Source organism: Branchiostoma floridae, chromosome 5, assembly GCF_000003815.2.
Source record: "Branchiostoma floridae strain S238N-H82 chromosome 5, Bfl_VNyyK, whole genome shotgun sequence".
Classification (NCBI taxonomy): Eukaryota; Metazoa; Chordata; class Leptocardii; order Amphioxiformes; family Branchiostomatidae; genus Branchiostoma; species Branchiostoma floridae.
The window spans coordinates 26419176-26441896 of NC_049983.1; the positions used below are offsets into that span (position 1 = coordinate 26419176).

The 22721-nt window shown below is 42.7% G+C and overlaps 2 protein-coding genes across 2 annotated transcripts; one reads left to right on the forward strand and one right to left on the reverse strand.

Moving 5' to 3' along the window:
* Positions 1-2938: 2938 nt before the first annotated feature.
* LOC118415260 (polycystic kidney disease 2-like 2 protein) lies at positions 2939-4650 on the reverse strand. Its single transcript, XM_035819714.1, has 3 exons — positions 3990-4650; positions 3626-3878; positions 2939-3421 (listed from the first exon to the last, which is right to left on the reverse strand). Exons 1-3 carry the CDS (start codon positions 4642-4644, stop codon positions 3130-3132), a joined length of 1200 nt encoding a protein of 399 aa, XP_035675607.1. The 5' UTR covers positions 4645-4650; the 3' UTR covers positions 2939-3129.
* A 13640-nt stretch (positions 4651-18290) lies between these two features.
* LOC118416385 lies at positions 18291-18995 on the forward strand. The gene has a single exon (XM_035821480.1). It carries the CDS (start codon positions 18291-18293, stop codon positions 18993-18995), a length of 705 nt encoding a protein of 234 aa, XP_035677373.1.
* The last annotated feature ends 3726 nt before the right edge of the window (positions 18996-22721 follow it).

Consider the following 22721-nt stretch of genomic DNA (forward strand, 5'->3'; position numbering starts at 1 on the left):
ATAGATCGATAGATATAGATAGATCAAGTATTCAGGTACCCATGCTAACATATAACATAAACTCATTTATCATCATCATACATGAAATATTTCAAGCAGCAAAAATTATATATATATATATATAGAGAGAGAGAGAGAGAGAGACAGATCGATAGATCGATAGACTTTATAGATAGATAGATATAGATAGATAGATATAGATAGATAGATATAGGTAGATAGATAGATAGATTCATCAGTATACATCTACTTTAAAAAGTTGCCAGTGTAAATATAATTGACAAATAGCAAGACATGTTGTAAAACTCAATATCTTTAACATACAGTTAGAGCAAATTTATTTACTACTGTTCGTATGTTTGTTGTATTATATTTACAAAACGCAATAAAGCTAAGTATTTCTTTTTGATAGCAATACTGTAAAGTTTGAAAGTTTCAATGAAACCAGTTTATCAACATATTTTTAGTAGATCAACTCTCCATAACGTAAACAAAACCTATTTAAGACAACGTCAATAATTCTACGGGGTATGTACATATTTCCTAATTTTGCAATTATTTTTGGTAATTATATCGTTAGGATTTCTCTCTTATTGTAACGTACTGAATTAAACTTTAACTTGTCTATTTTTGGACTTGGTTTACATAAATAATATGCACACATAAACAATAAATTGGAATAGTATATTAAATGATTGTAAACATATGACACCAATATATATAGTATATCAATATGGTAAGATGTTAGAGTTATTTGGTCGTACTGTCCTGTGATTATTTGGTTCATATTAGCTCTGTTTCTGGACAAATGGACATGCCCTGATTTTCTTGGACATAATTTCATACATAAACTTCCATGTTCTCTTCCCATGCCTACAACAAACCTTCTTGCTAATGGGACGTTTGATGTTCGCACGTTCTGAGCAGATAATTGACGCACATCATTATCCAAGTATCTCTGGAATATACCTGCAACTTACAACGAGATAAAAGTACTACTTGAGAATGACATCTCAAGCCTATTCATGTACAAATACATGTTGCGATTACATCATGCATAACACAAAGATATTTACATGTAATGCAGTACATCAAAGCATACAGGTATCCATAGTTTCAAGTTTTATGTCATGTTGTAAGGCCTTAAACAACGAACGCAAACTTATTTCTAATCGGACTTATTGTATAGAGGTATTTACATATGTATTGAATAGATATCACTCGTGACATCATAAACTTATTTATTGTAATGTATCAAAGCATTTAGATATGAAATATGTACATGTACGTGTTTATACATGCAACGAGATTTTAGTCATTCGGCTACTAATACATTTTCTGGATACATAATTTCCCCACATAACATATCATTATTCTACTATATCAAATTATGATATTTCAGTATCTATGACTATGGAATGTACAAGCATTAAGCATAGTAAATATACTTGTAACTTTCCTGAAGTAGACATCTAATTAGAAGTAGTACGCACAGACTTGGTAAATAAATGGTAGTGTATTGACTTAAGGATTTTCCCTAAGTTTTACGGCGTGCTGAAGACTGTACTCTACAAAGAACAGTCTCCACATGCCCATGTACCATCTCGGGGAGGGCTGGCTGCCAGGCAGCTGACGTGAAAGATCCTCCGGCATGCCTTGCACCTCTCCAGCCTTCCCAGACGCCCTCCTTGTTCGCAGTGGCAGACCAGTGAGAACTGGTGTGCACTGGTTGGGCCGACCCTCCATCTGCGGCTGGTCAGACGTGGAAACGGTGTGAGTTTCTCTTCTTTGAAGCACATCTCCAAATGGCTCCTCATCTTCATTTCGTCATACACAACCTCGCTCACGTCTTGCCCCTCTGCGATATCCACTGCCCAGGCGATGACGAACAGCCCACAATCTTCGGCATTCCATTGATGCTGTACCTCCGGTACCAAGACGGCCAAGACGTTTGTTTCCTGGTCAGCAAATCCGGAGTAAGACTGGCAAAGCTGAATCTGCAGGGATTTGCTAATGGCGACACCGAGGCTGTCAAACAGGTACACCTGTCCGTCTGTGTAAGACGACAGCACCCAGTGCATGGTACCGCTACCACTGTGGTGGATTTGTAGCCCCTTTCCGGTCATCTTGGCAAATCCTACGTCATAGAGACCGAATACAGGGTCTTCCAGCCCTTGGAGTGCCGGATACTGGCGGTGGAGCAGGTTTTGGGCAGCTTGGATGTCGTTGTATGTCAGCATCTTTCCAAGCGAAAGAGGTGTGGAGGACTTAACCACAGCCAAATCTTTATCTTCTGCGACATTTTCTTCTTCATAGCTGTCACTTGAACTTGGACCCGCCTCCGCCATTGCGCTGTTCCCGGATTCGTCCACTATACCGTTGCTGTGGGATGCAGGGCGGATAACAATGACGGGAAGGTCTTCTCTTGGAGCTTGACGTTCCTCGGCTCCGTCCTTGAGGACGTTCTTGACTGGCGGGACGAAGTCAGGTTTCGTAGGGAGGTCCGTATTCTTCATCCTGTACAGGTAGAAACAGCTTTGTAAATATGGGCAGCAAAGCGTTTAAAATTTTGGAAGGGTAAAGTATCTAATGTTAGGACTGTACATATAGACGTCAGGTAAGCTTTTGTCTTGTCTTCCATTTTTACTGCAGAGCAAGAGGACACCAAAATCAATGAAAAGGGTACAGCGGGGGTAACATTGACATTTATCAATAGTTCCTGGGCCCAATCCCACTGTTATGTGAAACACACATAAACATTCGCTCCAAGACCACGGCAAGTCGACCACGCTTTGAAAAGAATGTTGAGCCGCATCAAACAGTTCAGAAAGGGAAGGCAAGAGGTAAGTGTGGCAACAGGAAAAACGCGGCCCATGCATCTCGCAGAGAATCGTACTCGCCTGCAGCTGAAAAGCGACAGTCTCCTAAACCACAGCCTCTCAACTTGGATCTCAACCTCAATAAGGCTGTCGTGGAGGGTATCCACGATGCTGACGTCTGTAACGGTGTACAATTTTGTCATTCCACAGATTTGAATACAAACAAAATCAAATGGAAACTAACCGGGTGCCGCCTGGTATTAAAGGAAAATAAGGCTCTTTAAGGTTTCAATTACTTAGACTACATTACTTAGACCTCTTTACCTGTGACTGGAACTTCCTGAAGCCCAAGCAGGGAGGTGAAGCGTTCCCACAACCCTTGGATGAAGTACCAGTCGTCTTCAGGCATGACGTGGTTCCGCACGTCCGGAAGTGCGCTGTCGATGATCGCCACAGCGATGTTCATCAGCACCAGGAACATGAAGCAAATGAAAGTTACAAAGAAGATGGGGCCGAGGATGGGGTTTGCCTCCGTCAGCTCTGTGTGGTCAAAGACTCCAAGAGACATCTGGAACAATGTGGAGAAGGAAATACTGATGGACCTGAAAAAAGAAGATGTCGTTTTCTTGTCAGTGTGTTGTAACCCTTTTTGAAACCACCACGGTCGACTTGATGTTTTAATAAATACCGTGTCTTAAAGACAACGGATATACGTTACCCAGCGGATAAATGTGAACTAACGTTAATCTGATTTCTGTCCAGGTCTGCTATAGTCTTGATCGTCGTGAAAGTTTGAGATCACGAACCTGTATGTTGTTGCGGTGGCACCGAACATGAAATAAGCGCTGACGCCAAATCCTGAGAAGCAGAGGAAGAAGTAGAAGATGAAGGCAGAGAACTCCACCGCCATTCCCCGGAACACGGACATCAGCTTGGACAGGAGTGGGTTGAACCTCAGCAGTCGCAGGAGCTTCATGATGTTGACAAAGGCAAGGAAAGACAGGAACCATCCGTACAGCAGGTTTATGTTCACCACGGATCTGAGATATTGGAGTGGATCTAAACGAATAAAAAAACATTCCAAATTAGACTCAAAATTTAATAATTGTAGGATTTTGTACAATGCCAACGTAATAACTTTACTGTTAAGTGTCAATGTTTATAACCCACCTTTTCCTTGCTTGACAGCCGCCAGAGCCATAGTCCCATAGACTCTGTTAGTGGCGTACAAGGCAATGACAGTGAAGGCCAGGATGAAATTAAAGATTTCGAAAATATTCCATGGCTCCGTCAGGTAGGCCCAGCCGGCTTCTCGTACTGTTTTCGCCTCTTTCCATAGTGAGTAGAGGAGAAAGATGACATAAATTATTTCCAACAGGACGTAGATGTACCCGATTGTACCTGGCTGTTGATGAAGTCGAAAGGTGTGTAGGTGACGATGGGAGAAAACTCCGGATATCTCGGTAAATTCAAACACTACCGTCACCGAAGTGAACATATCCAGGTTTCCGTTGTAGACGAATTGTTCCACAATGACGGCTCTTGTTCGCTTGTCAATCCAGTGGTTGGACTTCAGGTCTGTCAGGATACTGCGCATCTCGTCTGCTGAATCTCCCAGGTCCAGACTGAAGCCATCTCCCCAATAGTGCGATTTTACACCAAAGACGGGTTTGATGGTGTAACCGCTGGGGCGGTGGCGCCATCCAGAGGTTTCTGACTCCACCTCCGACATATTCGTAACCCTCTTCCACCCCTTTTGAAACACTCCGGTCTCCTTCGTATTTTCACCATACGCTGCTGTACATTCATCAAACAAGTCCTGCATTGTCGCAGGCACTTCGCACAGCCCTAGGATTGAATGAGAATGGAATCCATAGTAGTTAGCTGCAAATGTAATCATCTTTCAGACAGTCCGTAAGTTTTACGCAAGTCTCGTTGAAACGATGTTGATAAAAGGTGTACAGGCTCAGTCTTCTGTCAAATTTGTACCCTATAGTAACGTATGTTTATATTTTTTAGTCCTACGTAAAAAGCAGTTCAACCAACCTGGCTTTACTCGGGCTTGAATCAGGATGGGTGGGGAGACCAGGACCGACTGCATGTCGGCTGTGAAGACCTTCTCCCACCAGCGGGGCTTGTCGTCATTGTAGGAAGTCTCCGGGTAGAAGCTCTGCAGAGCGGTCTCGTTCAGCCAGGGCCAGAGGGCAGAAGGCTCTGTCACCTGGAAGGATAGAATATGTTGATATATTCATAAACCATTGACATATTCTACATGGTTTGCTTCTCAATAAAAGACTACATCAGATGATAAAGATAAGATCAGATTTTTTTTCCTTTTCAGAAGCTGCATGAAACTTGTGCGTATATCAGCAATATTTTTAATGACTCTGATGACAGTGAGTGCTAACGTATGCATGTCGTTATGCACACCCTTTCCCAAATGCTGCGTATAAAAGAACGCAGTGATGCACTCACGTCGTCAATGGACTGCACGAAATTTTCTGCAGCGCTCTGTGTCTGATAGAAGGCCGTGTTGGTGTTGTGGTGTCCGTTAATGATGGTCAAGGCAAGCAGGAGGCGAGCACAAGACAGGATGATGTCCCAAAGGAGCTTTCCGATTCGCCTGTCTCTGTCCCGCTTCCGTTGCGCTTCGTTAACGTTTGCAAGGGACATCTGAGACAGTCTTTCCATTTTCTTCTTTACCCGGAATCGACCACCTTTGTTGAAAGTAAACATAAAATCGATTAGTAATTACGTGAAGATATAGAACGCAGAACAATCGGAACACAAATGTCGTATCCTTGGATAATAACGTCACAAATAATAACTGCAAGATGAGTGTTGCGGCTTTACATCAAGTTTTTCATGACTCACTGTCAAACTTCTTCTGCTTTATTGACGCCACAGTGGTGTCCTGCAGGACAACTTTGTCCTCTTCATTTTCAAAGATTATCTTCAAGGTATGTCTTTGGAAAACGGATGAAAAGACGATCGCCAGAACCAAGACCTGTAACATTAAGTGTTTAATATTGACAATTTTCTCGACGTTGATTAAGGAAACAGCAGCTAGTAGGATGTGGAGGGTTTGTACAGCACGTTCTGAAGAGGTTATATTATATACATTAGTATTGTACAAATCACGATTTGACATTTATATACAATAAGACAACCAATGCTTCTAGATCTATGGATGAACATGTATCCATCACAATCCCCAACGTGCAAAAATAACATTAATAACATGCAAACCCGATTGCATTGTACTTAATTTGCTTCTTATTCAAAGGAATTAAGATTTGAAACAGCAGAGCATGACAAGACATTTCGGCACAAACCTTCACTGGTTGCAGAAGAAATACGTCCGCTAGAAAAGTGGTGAAGAACGCAGAAAGCCATCTCTCGGACTTGTCCTTGCCCCACTCCAGACTGTACAGCACTGTGAAGACAGATGACCCCACGGCAGACAGCACCACTAGCACCCAGGCCACGTACTTGCACCAGTGTGGCAGGCCCTTGGTTGGTTCTTGCTGCGTGGGTGCCTCAGCTGGTCCGGCTGTCTCCGCGTCCCTGACCCGACGACCGCCCTTGCTGTTCGGTCGGCTGTACTGGAACAGCACAACGATGGCCATGACGACGGGAAGGCAGGTGATGCTGGCCATGATTCCCGTGTAAACTGTGTTCAAGGTGAAGGAGAACGGCCCCAGGCTGACGGCCTGCACAACTTGGGTTGCGTTTTCATCGCTCAGCCACATGGCGCTGGCCACCATGGACAAGGTGAGGAAACTCAGGCAGCAGCCAAGCCTCTCGATGCGGGTGAACTTGCTTCCTGTAAGGAAACAGTTTCCAGTAAGATGCTGCCATGAGTAAAAGAATTTGATACTCTGTCTTCAGTTGTTTACTGTATTTGCAGGAACAAAAAAGTTGACTATACTCATAAAGATTCCATGCATGGGAGAACCATAGTATATGCTTTTTCCTAATACTAGAAGAACTATATATATGCTTTTTCCTAATACACTATTGCTGAACTGACTGAGGTCCGTCAGTTATGAATGAAATGAAATTTTCCTAATACTAGAAGAAGTATATATATGCTTTTTCCTAATCCACTATTGCTGAACTGACTGAGGTCCGTCAGTTATGAATGAAAACTTGTGATTCATTGCTCCATAGTCAACTGATGATTATTCGGATTCTCCTGAAGATTTTTCGCCAGATGAGCACGCAAACTAGCAGAACTCTGTTCTATATACACATCCTCATTTCAACTTGTAGGAATCCTTCAGCAAGTGTAATACAGATGGATCTAATATGTAGTAAATACACACGTTTACCTATAGGCATGATAGCGACGGAAAAAAAGAGGTGCTCCTCTACAAGATTGCTCCGCAGACTTGCCGGGAACAGAAACCCGAAGGATCGCATGTCCTGCTCAGTGGCGACAGGAAAGGTCTTCGCGACCTGTCCGTCCCCGCGGTCGGCTGCCAGCCACTCATCGCAGAAGAAGTAGAACCTGTTGTTCCATGATTTAATGGCAAAATAACTTAGATTGATTCTTCTAGGATCCATATTAAACCTCACAGTTTGACAAAGGTCAGAAATGGGGATTGTTTAAAGCTAGTGAAGTATGAAACGGAGAAAGTCTAAAGTTTGATTATTAGGACATAAGTTTTATATTATTTCAATCACGCGGCAAGATATGTAAGCTTAATTGTTGACACCATCCATCAAAAAGAACTGAATTGCAGTCGTGTCTGTTCTTCGCCATGATAAAAACTATATCTTTTCAAAATATCATATCTAACTTCATCACAAAACTAAACATAATGTGTAGATCCTTTCTCGGTCGTGCACTTTATAGATGCGATTGAATTGACGAATCTAAGCAGCCGAAAAACTCACATTTTGCCTGTGGTGAGATCCTGCACTGCTGCTCTGTCCACGTTCCACGATGCACGGCTCCCCTCCCCACTATTGTCGTGCATGAGCTGCAGCAGCTCCACGTTACCCAGCTGTTCTGCTGTGCTGAAGTTCAGCGTCACCTGGCTGCCTTCGGTGAAAACCTTAACAGCAAAAAGAATTAGACCTGATAGGATCTACCTGTCTGAGTGAAAGTATTCTTGACGAATAAAATGGACACTAATAAATTTGATGCCTGACCTTCTCCGTGATGCTGACCACTCTCACACCGGAGGTCGCCTCATCTCCACACAGGTTGAAGGAAACTGTGGACTCCGTCCCAGCATGCTTAGCGGCGCCTGTCCAAATGCGGAGGCGGTACCGGAAATCGTTCTGCAGGTCATCCAGATTGATTAAAGGGCTTTTCTGTAAGGATGTACGAAGAAATTGAGGATCACTGCGCACTGTAAAAATATATGAACAGCTGATAGACAACACATCATGATGGCATTGTCGACAATCTCTACGTACCTTCCTCTTTAATCTGAGGCCAGTAACCTTCATTATGACCAACGTAAGCAGAAAGAGGCAGTCCACCACGAAGATGGTTGTCAACACCGCGCCGTTGTCACGTAAATCACTAAGCGTTAAAGCCCCGAAGTCCACCCTGTTAGGTGGTGTGGCGAAATCACTTCCGAACGCCGTCAGATGGTTGCAGTGGCAGATAATGTTGTTAATCGTGGACTGGTTGCTAATCTGAAGGGTAGACAGAAATGTTACATTATTGTCGATAAAAACGACTAATCCAAATTGGCATTTGCATGTTTAGAAATGTTACATTGGTTGTTAACAGTCTAATAATTTACATGTACTCTTAATCATATTGTCATTATGTTAATTAGTATTCCGAATACTTCATGTTAAACCATTTAGGGTAATTATTGGAATAATCAATCATCAATGAAATGGTTACAGTCGGTTACAAATTAGATTATAATCGTATAAGACATCATCTACTATTAATAGTTGATAAAATGGTACAAAAAAACTCTTCAAGTTTTGCAATATAATATGGCCGTTTTACCCACCGTGCAGCCTTCCGGCCTCCAGGCGTCCTCTGTCTCGCTCCAAAAGACGCAGCTCAGACGGGCCCACTGGATCTGGTAGGAGTAGAAGGAATTTGCGAGTACATGCTTTTCCTCTGTTCGCTCATTGACGTCACACTCGCTCACCGGTCCTGAAAAACGAAGACAATTCCTTCCTCATAAGAAACTTACTTTATTACATCCCAAAACTCCATCTGACCTATGTGATAACGTATGTACACTTTCGACAATGGTAGAGCATGAAGAGAATATTTAAAGATCTTTGTTTTTTTTACGGTATTGAGTACCGATTAAAACCTCAAGAAACCACTGCCGAAAATCGGTATACAGTTTCGACTGCTGCAAACGTTTACCTTATTCAGTTTGTCGGAGAGACTAAAGTTTATTTATGTCTTAATGATGAGAAATGCAAACTAAAATATCTCACCTAGAATTTGGACTTTGACATAGTAGTCCACTGGATCTTTGACTCCTTTGATGAACATCCTTGCCTCCGTCTTGTCGCCTCCATCCCCACCCAGAGTTTCCATCAGGGAACACTCCTCGGGTAGAACGTACGTCTCCATGGACACGTCGTAGTTTTGGTCATCAGGGCGGCCGCCGTACCTGCCCCACACGCCGTACACCACGCTTGTGCTTCTGCAGTGCTGTTGAGGTTCAGCAAATGGTAGGCCGAACTTCGGTTTCCTGGGAGGGGGTAAGTGATGATTTTTGTCGCCGGTGTGTTTCTGGACTTTCCAGGAATAGTGATTATGAAGTCTTCAGTGAGGTCGTCGAAGAACAATGGTTTGTAGTTTTTCTGGCGAATCGTCAGTTCCATGACAGAAGAGTGGGCCTGATATTGGCCAAGGCCCCAGGTGAATGGGTTTTCCTGGTACTGAGTCAACTGAAAGTAATGGAATTTTTGTTACTCCTTTAAAGTGAAATTGAGGTCAGCACATTTCTGTTCTTCATTTCAGATTCTATTTTCGTTGTTTACTGTCCCAACAAGATAGAAGACAACCTTCTAAGCGTTACTAATTTACAAAAATGTGTTAATTAAACTAAAGCCGTAATGTCAGTTGAGGTGTTCACCTCACCTTTTTCATGAAGATGATTAGAAAGAGATTTGAGACGCTGCTTTAACCCTATTCAGACCGGGCTGTCATCCCTGGACCGGGGCGGGGGGCTTTTGAGGCCCTCCACTTCTAAGTCCTATAACTCTAAAACGACGTGCCGTAGGGCCACCAAATTTTCAGGACATGATGTCGACATAATATCTGACTAGTATGTGACGTTTGATTTGACGTTAACGTAAGATGACGTAATTATGACGTCATCAATTTGATTACATTGGTCAAACCCATGAAAAAAGGGTATTCTCAGAAAACTTCAAGTTATGCTACAAAAATGTAACAACAAGTGCATATAACAGAATAATAATGTTTATTACGACTTGCGTTGCCAATAGCAACATCAATAATGTCAATATGACGTCATGAAATGACGTCATGCACATCTAAGATACGAGTTTGGCTCCGCCATATTGTATCCACCACCTTGAATTTTTAAGAATACTTTTTTTGCAACAAATAATCACAAAGAGCAATGGAAATAGACTAAATTCATTCATGTAGATGGTTTTTGATGAAAAAATACCAGGTAGTTACAAATTTTAAGGGAATATTAGGTTGTTATTCTTGATCTGGCCATTCGGTCCGCCATCTTGGATTTTGGGCTGATGACGTCATCAAATTAGCATAATTTATGTATATATAATTATGAAAGATATGCTGAATAATATAAGATTTTATTTATGTAACAAAATCGCAGTAATATAGCAAATAAATGTGAAAAATACATAGTTAGAACCAAAAATAGTGATTTTTGGCAAAACTGCCTGTCAACAAACGGTTGCCATGGCAACAAGAAAAAACGAAAAATTTGTCAAACTTCGTAAAATTGTTGCTAACAATATTTTAGGAAAACTCACCAAATTTGGTGGCTCTAGCGTAAGCCGTTCTGGCGTTATAGGACATCGAAGTTAGCGCGGGCCTCAAAAGCCCCCCCCCCCCGGTCTGAATAGGGTTAATTTGATTCCGTTGGAAAGCCCAAAGGATGAGAATCCATTTACTGAATGCTGACAGAAGAAAGAGAGGAAGAAAGGGAGGACTGTTACCTTTACAGTGATGTTGTGAGGTGGATGTTCCGGAAAAAGTGCAGTTTGTGATGGGAACTGGAACCCCCCATCCTCCGTCTGCACCACCTGGCCCCCAAACATGGAGCCCCGGATCTTCTGTGCTTTCAGAGTAACACCACTCCTCTTGATAGTTACCGGCGGGTCTCCAAGTCTCATGGGGTCGGTAATGGCGTTGGACAGATCATCCAGGACCTGGTGGCTTTTCTGGACAATCATTTTCTTCTAATAGTGAAAGAAAACATTACATTGCAAACACCAGTGGTGGAAACATGCAACTTAGATTTAAAAAAAAACACACACACAAACAAAATACTATGATAGTACTAACTTTCCAACAGAAGCTAACGAACGGTTAATGGCACACATACAAAAGAGCCAAGTCATTGCCCGAAGATGTTGAGCTTGCCCGCCAAAAAACAACACATGTAAAATATGTGGAATTCAGCATCATTTGAATTAGAAAAAAGACAGTAAATGCATTGGGGAAATACATAATTTGTCATAAGCTTTTCAGGCCTCCAGAGAGCCACCAGATTTGGTAACTTTTCCAAATTTTCCAAAATTTGGGTTTCCATTCTGTCTTGTTGCTTTGGCAACCAGTTGTTGACAGTTGTTGACCCCCTGCCTTCTCCATCAACAAAGCCCGGTCTGAATAAAGTGAATCATTGAGCGGCTCACCTCAGCTCGCTGTTCTTCCTCCTCTTGTTTCGCCTTTTGAGCGCGCTCCTCTGGAGAGACATGGTCGTCCTCTACTGCATGGGTTTGAAGATTCCCGTCATTCGCTTCTGCATCTTTCCCAGGTTCATGAAGAAGAGTAGCGACTGACTCTACCAAAGCTGCAAAAGAAATCGGAAACACCCCGTGAATATTTTCTTTGATATTATTACTTACTCACAGCCACATTTTTCTACGCGACGACGTTTTAGTTGACCACCTATCATCTTCAGGGCAAAAAGTGCTTTCCTTTGCGATGGATCTAAGTGACATCGCGAACTGTCACATAGATAGCCTACAATAGTGAGATAATGCCGTTCTGAACATAAAGTACTGTCACAAAATATAATAATCAATAGAGACAACTGTCAGTAACTCATTGAGCATAAGAAACACAGAATGCTACTATACATGTCAGAAACCTTGCCAAGGGACTCTACCAAAACTTGCAAATGAATCCGAAGAGGATTTTATACGATTCAGAAACATTGTAAGGCACTAATACACTCTACCAAAGCAATCAAATGATCCAAATAGACTGTTACACAAGTGAAAACATTTGAGGATATTTAGATACAAAAGGAACAGGAATTCTTTGCACACAGCCCAACAGTTCTTTAAGCTGCAGTAAATGTTTGAGATATTTTCTTTCCATACGTTTTAAGGAAGTTAAGCGATGTAGACCTGATGTATTGGTACTTACGACCTCCCACAGATTCGGCAGTGGACGGGTCAGACATGTCCAGTTTGCCCAGTTTTCTGGTGATGGACTGCAGAACGTCTAGTGCTGTGCTCTGATGGAAATCATAAAGATTTTACCATTTTCAGAAAAGTAGGCAACTTTGTCATAAAGTTGCTTGCGTCAGAAACAAGAAAATGATCAAATATCAAATATGAGATAACATATTAGCTAAATTTAGACTAAATAAAGACTAAATAAAACCATTCAACTTTGTAGAAATCACGTCAATTATCTTTACCTTGAAGGCATTTTCCTGGCGAATGTTGGGGCATGACGTAATGACAAGCGATGATAACTCAGAGATCAATTCTACTCGCTGCGGTGTCTGGGCTCTACCGGTTTCAGATCCCAATCTTTCGATTGCCTTCCTGCACATCTAAAACAATAGATGTAAAAAAACATTAGTGATACCTATGCCAACAATAAATTCAACAGATCGTACCCAAGGTCTACAATAAAGGAGCTTTTACCTCTGACTTCTCTTCAGCAGCTGATGTTGGCTGCTCCAACCCAACAGCACCAACACCGTCACCGGCAATGTTCTGATTTGTAGAAAAATATTCATTTTACTAACAACAAAATGAAATATTCTCCACCAACAAGAAACGTGCTTATAGTAAATGCTGACACTCGAACAAGCAACCATAAAGAAAATATCATAATGTTTTACCACCGATAATTATCAAGAACGAATGGATATTGTAAATGTATAAATAGATTTTTTTCTGAATGGGCACAGATTTAAGGTAAACCACAAACAACGAATATTTAGATTCACTTAACCTTGAAACTAGAATGGGGGTCATCCTGAGTTGGTAAATTACACAAGGAGACAAATAACATGTTCTGCAACACAAAACAGTTTTTCTAACCGGAATTTTACTTACCGGGATTTTCGACCGAATCTCTCGCTTTTATTTATCGACACCCGAGTTCTGTAGACGCCTGATTTTTTAATTCTTGAACGTATACGTGTTGCACGATTACAATGTCTATGACACCATTGTAAAATACACGTGATGTCAACAAGTCCAGGAAGTGACTAACCTGTGCAAGCCTCTGGAGCACATCTTGTGGATTTGGGGAGAAGGCGTCTGCGTAGATGTTGTCCAGACTATCTACTGGTGCCTAATCATCAGAACAGATAAAAAAACTTACCGTTTGATGAACTTTTCTCATCATTCACTATCAATGCTCTAATATTCTACCTCAATTTATTACCACTTGGCAATAGCCTCAACTAAATACATGCATTTATCTTAAAACGATTGAACTATTTGACTATTTGCTACATCTGTATTTTTTTTTACAAGATTCTGTACACCATAGATGAGTTGTTCTTTAGCAATATTTCTGTATTGACATAAACGGTAACCGCGTTTTTTTTACAGTGGCTATATAATATTTGACGAGATGTCGGAAACATTTTTAGTGCCAACCTGGTCTGCAAGCCTTGTTCCGCTGCCTCCAGGTGAGATTGTACTGGTTTCCTTGATACCTGTACAAAAAATGCCATGTATGAGCATCGTTCATAGTAAAGCCACACGACTTAAGCACATTTGTGGCAACGATCATGTGGCAACGATATCATAACGATAGCAATGTTTTCACAGGTTCCCAATAGCAAAGTATTTCCTTACCCTGTTTGCTTGCATCGAATGTACTAGTTGTTCTTTGAGCCAGGTAGTTTTCGTCTAATTCGTCGCCATTTGATTGGTTGCCATCAGATTTGTCACCTTCTGATTGGTCATCACCTGATCGGTCACTATCCGATTGGTCGCTATCCGATTGGTCGCCACCTAGACAAGAAATAGCGACATGCATCAAACACTTCTAGTGTAAAGTTACAGCATCATATCAATGATTTGTCTGACACGATATATCTCGCTTTGTTCATGGCACAGTCGTTCCTTAGACGGTAACTCACCGAGATTGAGCTCCTCCCGGGTTGAAGTAGTTTCCTGTGTCTTTGCTGCTGTAGTTGACGTCAGTAGGCTGATGAAAAACGATGTCATCAGACTGGTTCGGGCGGTCACAGTTGTTTCCCCGGTTGAAGCGGCCGGCGTTGTTGTTGATATCACTGTGGCAGCTAATAAAAGGAATAAGCAGAGATTAGAGTGTTGCGTATAATTGTTTCGTGCATCACGAAAGAAGACGTAATGCACGCAATAACTTAAGGTACTGGAATTTTCCTTCGGTCTCAACACCAGCATTACAGTTACGGCATATACTCACCGGTCGCCTGATAGCCGACAAGAGGCGCACTCTCTTGCTGAACTCCAAAGGTGGTGATCTCCACCTTGTACATGGAGTCTGCCTGAAGTCCACGGATGACAGCGGATCTATCTCCTGGACCCGGGGAGGGGATGAGGTGTTCTGTGGCCTCCTCCAGTCCGTACATGATGCGGTACCCGGTCACAACCGCATCAGGAGGCACCCAGGTGAAACGCAACTCTGACTCGGTCACATCCACGAACTGCAGGTCAGTAGAAGAGCTCATCGCTGAAAATATGTAAGGTTATTGTTTGATTTTGTTTCAAGAAAAAATTGTGCTCTGTCATTTTTCTGATTTTCTTAGTATGGCATTTTTCAGAGTATATTTCTATCGTCCATAAAATTCATACACACATTAAAGTCTTCGCAGGAAGACTTGTTCCACCCTTTCCATTCCAAATAGATCATAACCTAACAATCAACAGTCCGACGTTATAGTAAAATGCCATTTGAGTTTATTTTTTGATTTGCTATGGCTCTTAGCTAGGTTTTTCCTACCTGTGGATGAGTGTGTCACCGACGTCTCGCTCTCGGACCTCCAACCATCCGCCAGGAACAGCGAGGTCACACTGATGATGTAATCTGAATCCGGTGACAGGTCTGACACCAGAAATGACGACTGATCCGTATATTGATTGACATCTGTCGTCATGTCAAACTTCGACACCTCCACACGGTATCCATGAAGGTCAGGGTCAGAGGATGGGGACCACGTGATCTTGAACGCTTTATCCGTGACGTCAGAAACGGCCAGGTTGATTGGCGGCTCCACAGCTGAGGGGACGCGAAGATGAGATGAGAAATGCTCAATGAATATAGCCAACTAACAATTAAAGCCATTGAATGACTTTTGTATGCCTACTCTTACGTGAAAGAATCACATTGCATTTGATTAGACGGTTCACCATTTTATCGTGCGGGAAAACGTAGATGGATAGGTATTTAAGCAGTAGTATCAAAGTTTCTTTCTAAACAAAAAGAAGATACCTTCCTTGCAAAGCTGTGTTTTCCATCCATCCTGACACCCAGCTGAGCAGATACCCGACATCGCGTCACAGTTGATGTCCCCGCCGTCGCAGTGGCCACACACTTAGCGTTAAAAGAATAGATGGCACAATCAATGAAAGGTTTGCCACATTGTTACATGTTCATATTGGGTCGTAGTCTTCACTACAAAACAAAAGTGTTGTTTTCACGTTTGTATCCATAGCTTCCGTTCTTGAAGTTCTATATTTCGTATACCAAGACTAAACAGCTAAAGTCAAAGGATTAAAAGTTGAATATCAAACGTCTCCTGACTCGTCCTAAATCTAGTAAAAATATCGTCCATTTGAATAGTGCCTTAGTGCTCAAGATTAATTGTTTTCGTCTTTGTCAACGATCTACCCAAAGTAAAGCATCTGTCATAACCCCGAGAAATGCGATGTAACAATTTCCCACCTCCACAGCCGTGGGCGTCTGGCATTAGTAAGAAGCCTTGACGGCAGAAACACCTGTAGCTGCCCGGGACGTTGGTACAGATTTGGTCACACCAGCCGTTCACTGTCGCACATTCGTCAGGCTCTGTGAAGTAAAAAAGGTGGATGTAAAGGTTACAAATAAAAAAAAAGGAGAAAAGCATTACAATTGTAAAGTCTCGAGAGTACGTAAACAACACAGAGATTACCAACAAATATTTTTGTATTCACCTGTCGCATTATGCCCGACCAGCGACAGGCTTTCCCGTCGACGCCCGATAGTGATGATCTCCACCTTGTACATGGTGTCTGGCTGGAGCCCCACAAATAAGGCAGACCTATCTCCTGGACCCGGGGAGGGGGTGAGCTGTTCTGTGGCCTCCTCCAGTCCGTACATGACGCGGTATCCGGTCACGACCGCATCAGGGGGAACCCAGGTGAACCTCAACGTGGACGTCGTCTCGGTTACGTCAACGAACTCCAGGTCTGTAGAGGAGCTCATTACTGAAAAATGCAAGGTCAAAATCAAGGCTTGAACTATTAAGTAAGGTATCTAGTCTAACACTAGCCTTACCCCCACCAAACAAAGCCAATTACACATTCTCGTCTGTTTTAAAGTGTAACTGTGACTACTAACTGCATCACTAAAACTACGGTATGGCAAAGCTATGAAGTACTAGCCATCTGATTGTTTACCGATAATCAGAAAACCAAAGAAGACACAGGGCTAAACTCATGTATAGGATCCTATGGAACTGGGAAAAGAAACAGCAATGGAGAAGCACTGATATACTTCATGAGTACCAATGGTTTGTTTGCTACAAACACAGCGTTCAAACACCCTGCCCGCCACCGTACAACATGGGTAGGACACATAGCCGATCCCAAAGGAAAACCAAACACCAGAGCTACCATAGCCATCTTCAACCAAATCGACTATGTTCTATGCAGATCAACAAGCAAACCACTGTTGAAAGACTCACGTACCTACGGAGGCACAGACCTCAACTCAGACCACAAACCAGTCGTCACCCGTATAAGAATGGAAAATATATGCCTGGTTCACATGAAACACAAAAGACAGAAACGCCAGGTCAAATACAACCTGGAAAGGCTCAACGACCCTAGCACACAAACCCAATAAAAGGAAAACCTAGCAAACCAGCTGTCCAAAACAGTAGAAGACAGCGACCCCAACACAACCTTAACTACCATCCTTAAATGTATGGAAACATCAGCTGCAAGCACGCTAGGGGTGCTGAAAAACACAAACAACAGGCAGAGGCATCAAACAGAAGACCCAGTCATCATGAAACTGTCAGAAAAGCAAAAGGCCCTGAGGTTGCGCATCTACCAAACTGGTCAAAGTGAGGATAGAAAACCCGCACGAAAAGATCGCAACAAAATCCTCAGAGAAATTAGTAAACATCTGAAAAACCAAGCAATCAAGAAAGCAAATGCACTGGCAAACGAAATCACAGCCACAGACGACAGCCGGAAAATGTTCAAGGCAGCTCGTGCCCTCAAAGTTTGTGGCCCTCCACCTTCCCTCTCAGTGCACAATACCCATGGACAATTCATCTCAACTGATAAGGGTAAAGCAGATGCCATCAGGGAATGGTTCAAGGAACAGTTTACAGACCCAGAAGGGGACCACTTAGAACCTTTCCACGGAGAGCCTAGACCCCTGAAAGACCCTATGAAAGAAGATGAAATTAAGAAAGCCATAAAGACACTAAGCAACGGACGCTCACCCGGTCCCTTTGGAGTTAGCAACGAACTCTTTAAGAACGGGAGCGATGCCATAGCACCACATATTGCTGCCATCATTGACGTCGCCTTTGAGCGCCACCATCCTATTGAAGCATTGGGACAAGGAACCCTCATTGCTTTACCCAAACCAAAAAGCCACCAGGACCTCCTGCAAACCTACGTCCCATCGTCCTCTTGAACAGCATACGTAAGATCCTGTCTACTGTCACACTACATCGCATTAGGGACAAAATTGATGCCTTTACAGGACCATACCAAAGTGGCTTCAAGAGAGGGCGCAGTTGCGCGGACATAGTCTGGGCCCAGCGTATGCTTACATCGGTGGCTATGTCTAAACACTGGGACTTCTACAAGATGGGGATAGATATGTCAAGGGCATTTGACACCATCAAAAGGTCAAAGATCCTAGATGTGCTGTACCAAGCAGGGTGCAATGAAGATGAACTGCGTCTTGTGAGAATACTTTTAGCAGGTACTAAACTGAATGTCCGTGTTGGATCAACCTACTCAGCGGACTTCGAAACAACAATAGGGTCTCCGCAAGGTGACAGTCCTTCCCCAGTACTGTTCACCTGCTACCTGGCATCAGCATTAACATCAATAAGATCGCACTCCACAAGGCCCAACCCTCCAGTATCACCTCTTGGCATTCCATTGGAAATGGAATGTGCAGATGACGTCGACTTCATCGACGAGGAGAAGGCCACACTGGAAAGACTCCTACCTGTTTCTGCTAAAAACCTGAAAGACTCAAACTTATTCGTGAACGAAGCCAAGACAGAATATACTCACGTCTACTTGGCGGACACAATAGAAAAAGATGAGGATGAAAAACCACTCCGAGGCCATGAGGAATGGAGAAAGAGCTCCCTCCTCTGTAGCTCGGCTGACATAGCAGCCAGGTGTACAATGGGCAACATCGCATTCAGGTCCCTCTGGAAAATCTGGATCCGCAGATCAAAAATTCCATTGGAGAAAAAAACTGCTACTGTACAATGCCACCTGTGTGTCAATCATGCTCTACAACTGTAATAGCTGGGCAGCACCACAGACAGTGTTAGACAAGCTAGATGCCTGCCACCGAAAACACCTACGAACAATCACCGGGCACCGATGGCCAAACAGCCTGATTTCGAACAATGCATTACTAGTATACAAGTTGTGCAATACAGGCCCACTGTCAACAAAAGTGAAACAAGCCAGATGGACTATGTTCGGACACGTATTGAGGATGCCAACCAACACACCTGCCCAGCAGGCCTTGGAATTTGCCTTGATTGGCTCCAACACCTACAAAGCCGGAAAAGGAAGGCACTGTAAGAACCTTCTAGGCTTACTGAGGGCAGACCTCAAAGAAAGAGGACTCGGACCATTACGGTCAGAAAGGAAACTAAGGGAGCTCAGGAAGCTCGCAATGAACAGGACGAAGTGGAAAGAGTTGAAGGAAGACTGAATGCAGCTGCAAGGTGTCCAGACCACTGCAGCCGCAGAACACAGTAGACTACTAGAAAACCAAATCACTCCTTACTTGTGGTTGCTCCGGTTGTCGTCACATTGCTCTGTGACCAGAGACCCTCGGACAGGACTAACACCCTTACACTGATGATGTAATCAGTTTCCAGTGTCAGTCCCACCACCTGAAGCCATGTCTGAGCTGTGCTCTGATTGACAGCTGTCGTTGTGTCCAGCCCGGACACCACGACACGGTATCCCTGAAGGTCAGGGTCAGGGGATGGAAGCCAGGTCGCGTTGAAACCTTCATCCGTGACGTCAGAGACGGTTAGGTTCATTGGAGGATCAACAGCTACAGAAGGATAACAAACGAAAAAGTTAAGATTAATTAGAGATGATGAACACTTCAAGCAATCAATTTGAAAACAAATCACAAGCACTCAAATCACAACATACTCTGTTTGCAGCGCCGCGTTTTCCATCCATCCTGACACCCAGCCGAGCAGACACCCGACACCGGGTCACAGTTGATGTCCCCGCCCTGGCAGTGGCCACAACCTGAGAAATGAGATAACGCGACATAAGTTACACGAGAGTAAAGGTTCTTTTCTATCATTACCTTAGGTATGTTACCTCGAAATTCATTGGATAAAAACTATCATTCTTTTTCATTACAAGTGTAATACATGGGTTACATAAGCTTCACATGTAAAACATTTTGTTTTCCTACCTATAGGGTGATATTAATTTGATTAGTGATATGTGCTTTGTGATATTAAATTTCATTTAAACTTTTGATCAAGGATTATCATTATGATGAACTAAATGTGACACGAAGAAGTCATTTTCACAACCTACGCTTGTAATTACCCAAAGTCCAAACTGTCTCCTACCTTCACAGCCATGAAGATCCGCCATCAAGAAATAGCCCTGCGTGCAATTGCAGTAATATCCTCCCCCCTGGAGACTGGTACAGTTTTGAGCGCATCCGCCATTTTCATTCGCACAGCCGTCTGTATGGAGTACAGAGGCTCAGGTTAACGATTGGACCGCAGCATTTGAAAAATGCACCTCACACAAAATGTCGGAAACATGGTTTTGGTTGGTACTTTGTCAAAGGTATTGTGTTATATCTTAATTTGAAATGCAATAAATTATCCTTTACAATTATACTGTATTTGCTATGATCATTTAATTATTTCAATTTTATTTAATTAAGCATGATAATCACACTCAAGCTGTTGCCTGATTTTCGGGTGTCCCTGGTCACAACGTAGTCATTGGTCCATCACTAGCTTGTGTTTAATGTAAGTGCATGTAAATTACAATATAAAAGAGCCTTTTTAAGCTGTCTTTTCAACATTTGCAGGAAGGCCTCACGAAACCAGTCGCGGGGCTCCTTTTACAAAAGAGTGATGGTGATCGTGGAAAATTCAGCACGTCCAGCAGTGCCCGTCCCATAAAATGAAACAGATGTGCACCATTCCTGGTTCAAATAATAAAGCGAGAACGTGCCAAGCATGTGTGTTGGATTAGTGATGTCCTAAACCTGGCCAATATACCTACCTACTGTACCAGTACACACGGTATACACAATCCTCTGTGCTGAATTTGTGCCCGAGTTAATCGCTGTTGTGCTGGACAGAGCAGAGCTATCGTATATCTCATATTGGCAGGAGGGGACGTCGCAGGTATCAAAGCCGAAGAACCTCGCACCGCTGTACAAAGGTTCAAAAGCCTCCCTCACCACCGCCTCTACCCCAGCGGCCGGAGGGCACCCGAGCACGTTGTTGATGTAAGGGTCGGAGCTGTACTCATCAGCGCACCTGGAAATAAGACAGAGGTTACAGTTTTAGAAGGAAAATACCTGGACAGAGACAATGAAATCGAGATGCCTTCATAAGAAAAAGCGTCATGTTAACCCTATCTAGACCAGGCTTTTTCGGGATTCCTGGGACCGGGGGGGGGGGCTCTTTTGACCCCCCTTCGTAATCTCAAAACGGCTTGGGTTACGATCACCAAATTTTGTGGGAATAATGTACTAGTAGTTTTATATTTTCTGTAATTTTGGTATCGTTACAACGTAATATGACGTAATTATGACGTTATAATGTCATATTTTGGGCTAAAATCGTCAAAATATGAAATTTCCGCTATACTTAAACGAATTGAACAAAACGATGACTATAAAGGTTATCTTATAGATGTCTAAGTCTGCCGAGTCTTTTGTTGCCAATGACGACGACACTGACGTCTATATGACGTCAGAAAATGACGTCATTTTTCCGCCATCTTGGATCGACAAGCTTGAATTTTCTAAAATACGACTTTTTCCACATATAACCCCCAAACCGAATAGAAATGGACTAAAAATGATTAAGTGATTGTGTTTTGAAACAAAATGAAAGATTTTGACGGTATTTGATTAACAATAACATGTATTTATCGTTGAAAATGACATTGTCCGCCATCTTGGATTTTGACCCATGACGTCATCAAATTAGCATAAATTATAAATATTTAACTAGAAATATAACTTAAAATTACGCAGGATGTTAATGATATAAATAAACAAGTTTGATCTAGCAATAAAACTATGAAATCCCATAATTCAAACTGAAATTAGTGCCGGTGTCGATTCATTCTGACCAATCAGGGGAGCGATACCCACCTGCCTGGCCTGAATCTACGTGTTACGGCGTCATGCGTCACCAGAAAGGAATGCTTTGTACCGTGTGCAATCCATGTTAGAGTTAATCCAAACATTATTACTGTTCATATTCCTTCAAATTTATTGAATATGTACAACTATAACGTTAACTTAGGATTGAATAACAACACACTTGTCCCAGCAGAAGGGAATTTGTCATTATGTCAAGCCTTGGAAGTCTTGAATAAAGGATGTATGTATTATAAAGGAATTTGTTGCTTAAATAGGTCAGTTTGTGTAGGCTATATGATAATAACGTTAATGCCCCGCCTTATCCTCGGTGTATATGGTGAGATAATCCCTGGTCGCTACGCTCACTCGGTGGTTTATTCGGTGGTTATCGCACCTGACCAGGGATTATCTCACCATATACACCTCGGGCCGGGGCATTAACCCTTTATTAATACGTGACAGACAATAATCTCTGAAGATTGTTTAGAGTGGCAATGGGTTTAAATAACAATCAAATACTCAATTTTAAGATTTTGAGACTTTCTTCCAGATCAGAAGACAGGTGAACTGACAGTACGCGATTTCACCGCGCACGTTACACGTCACGGATCGTACCGGATATGTTCGGGTGTGCTGGAACTGCC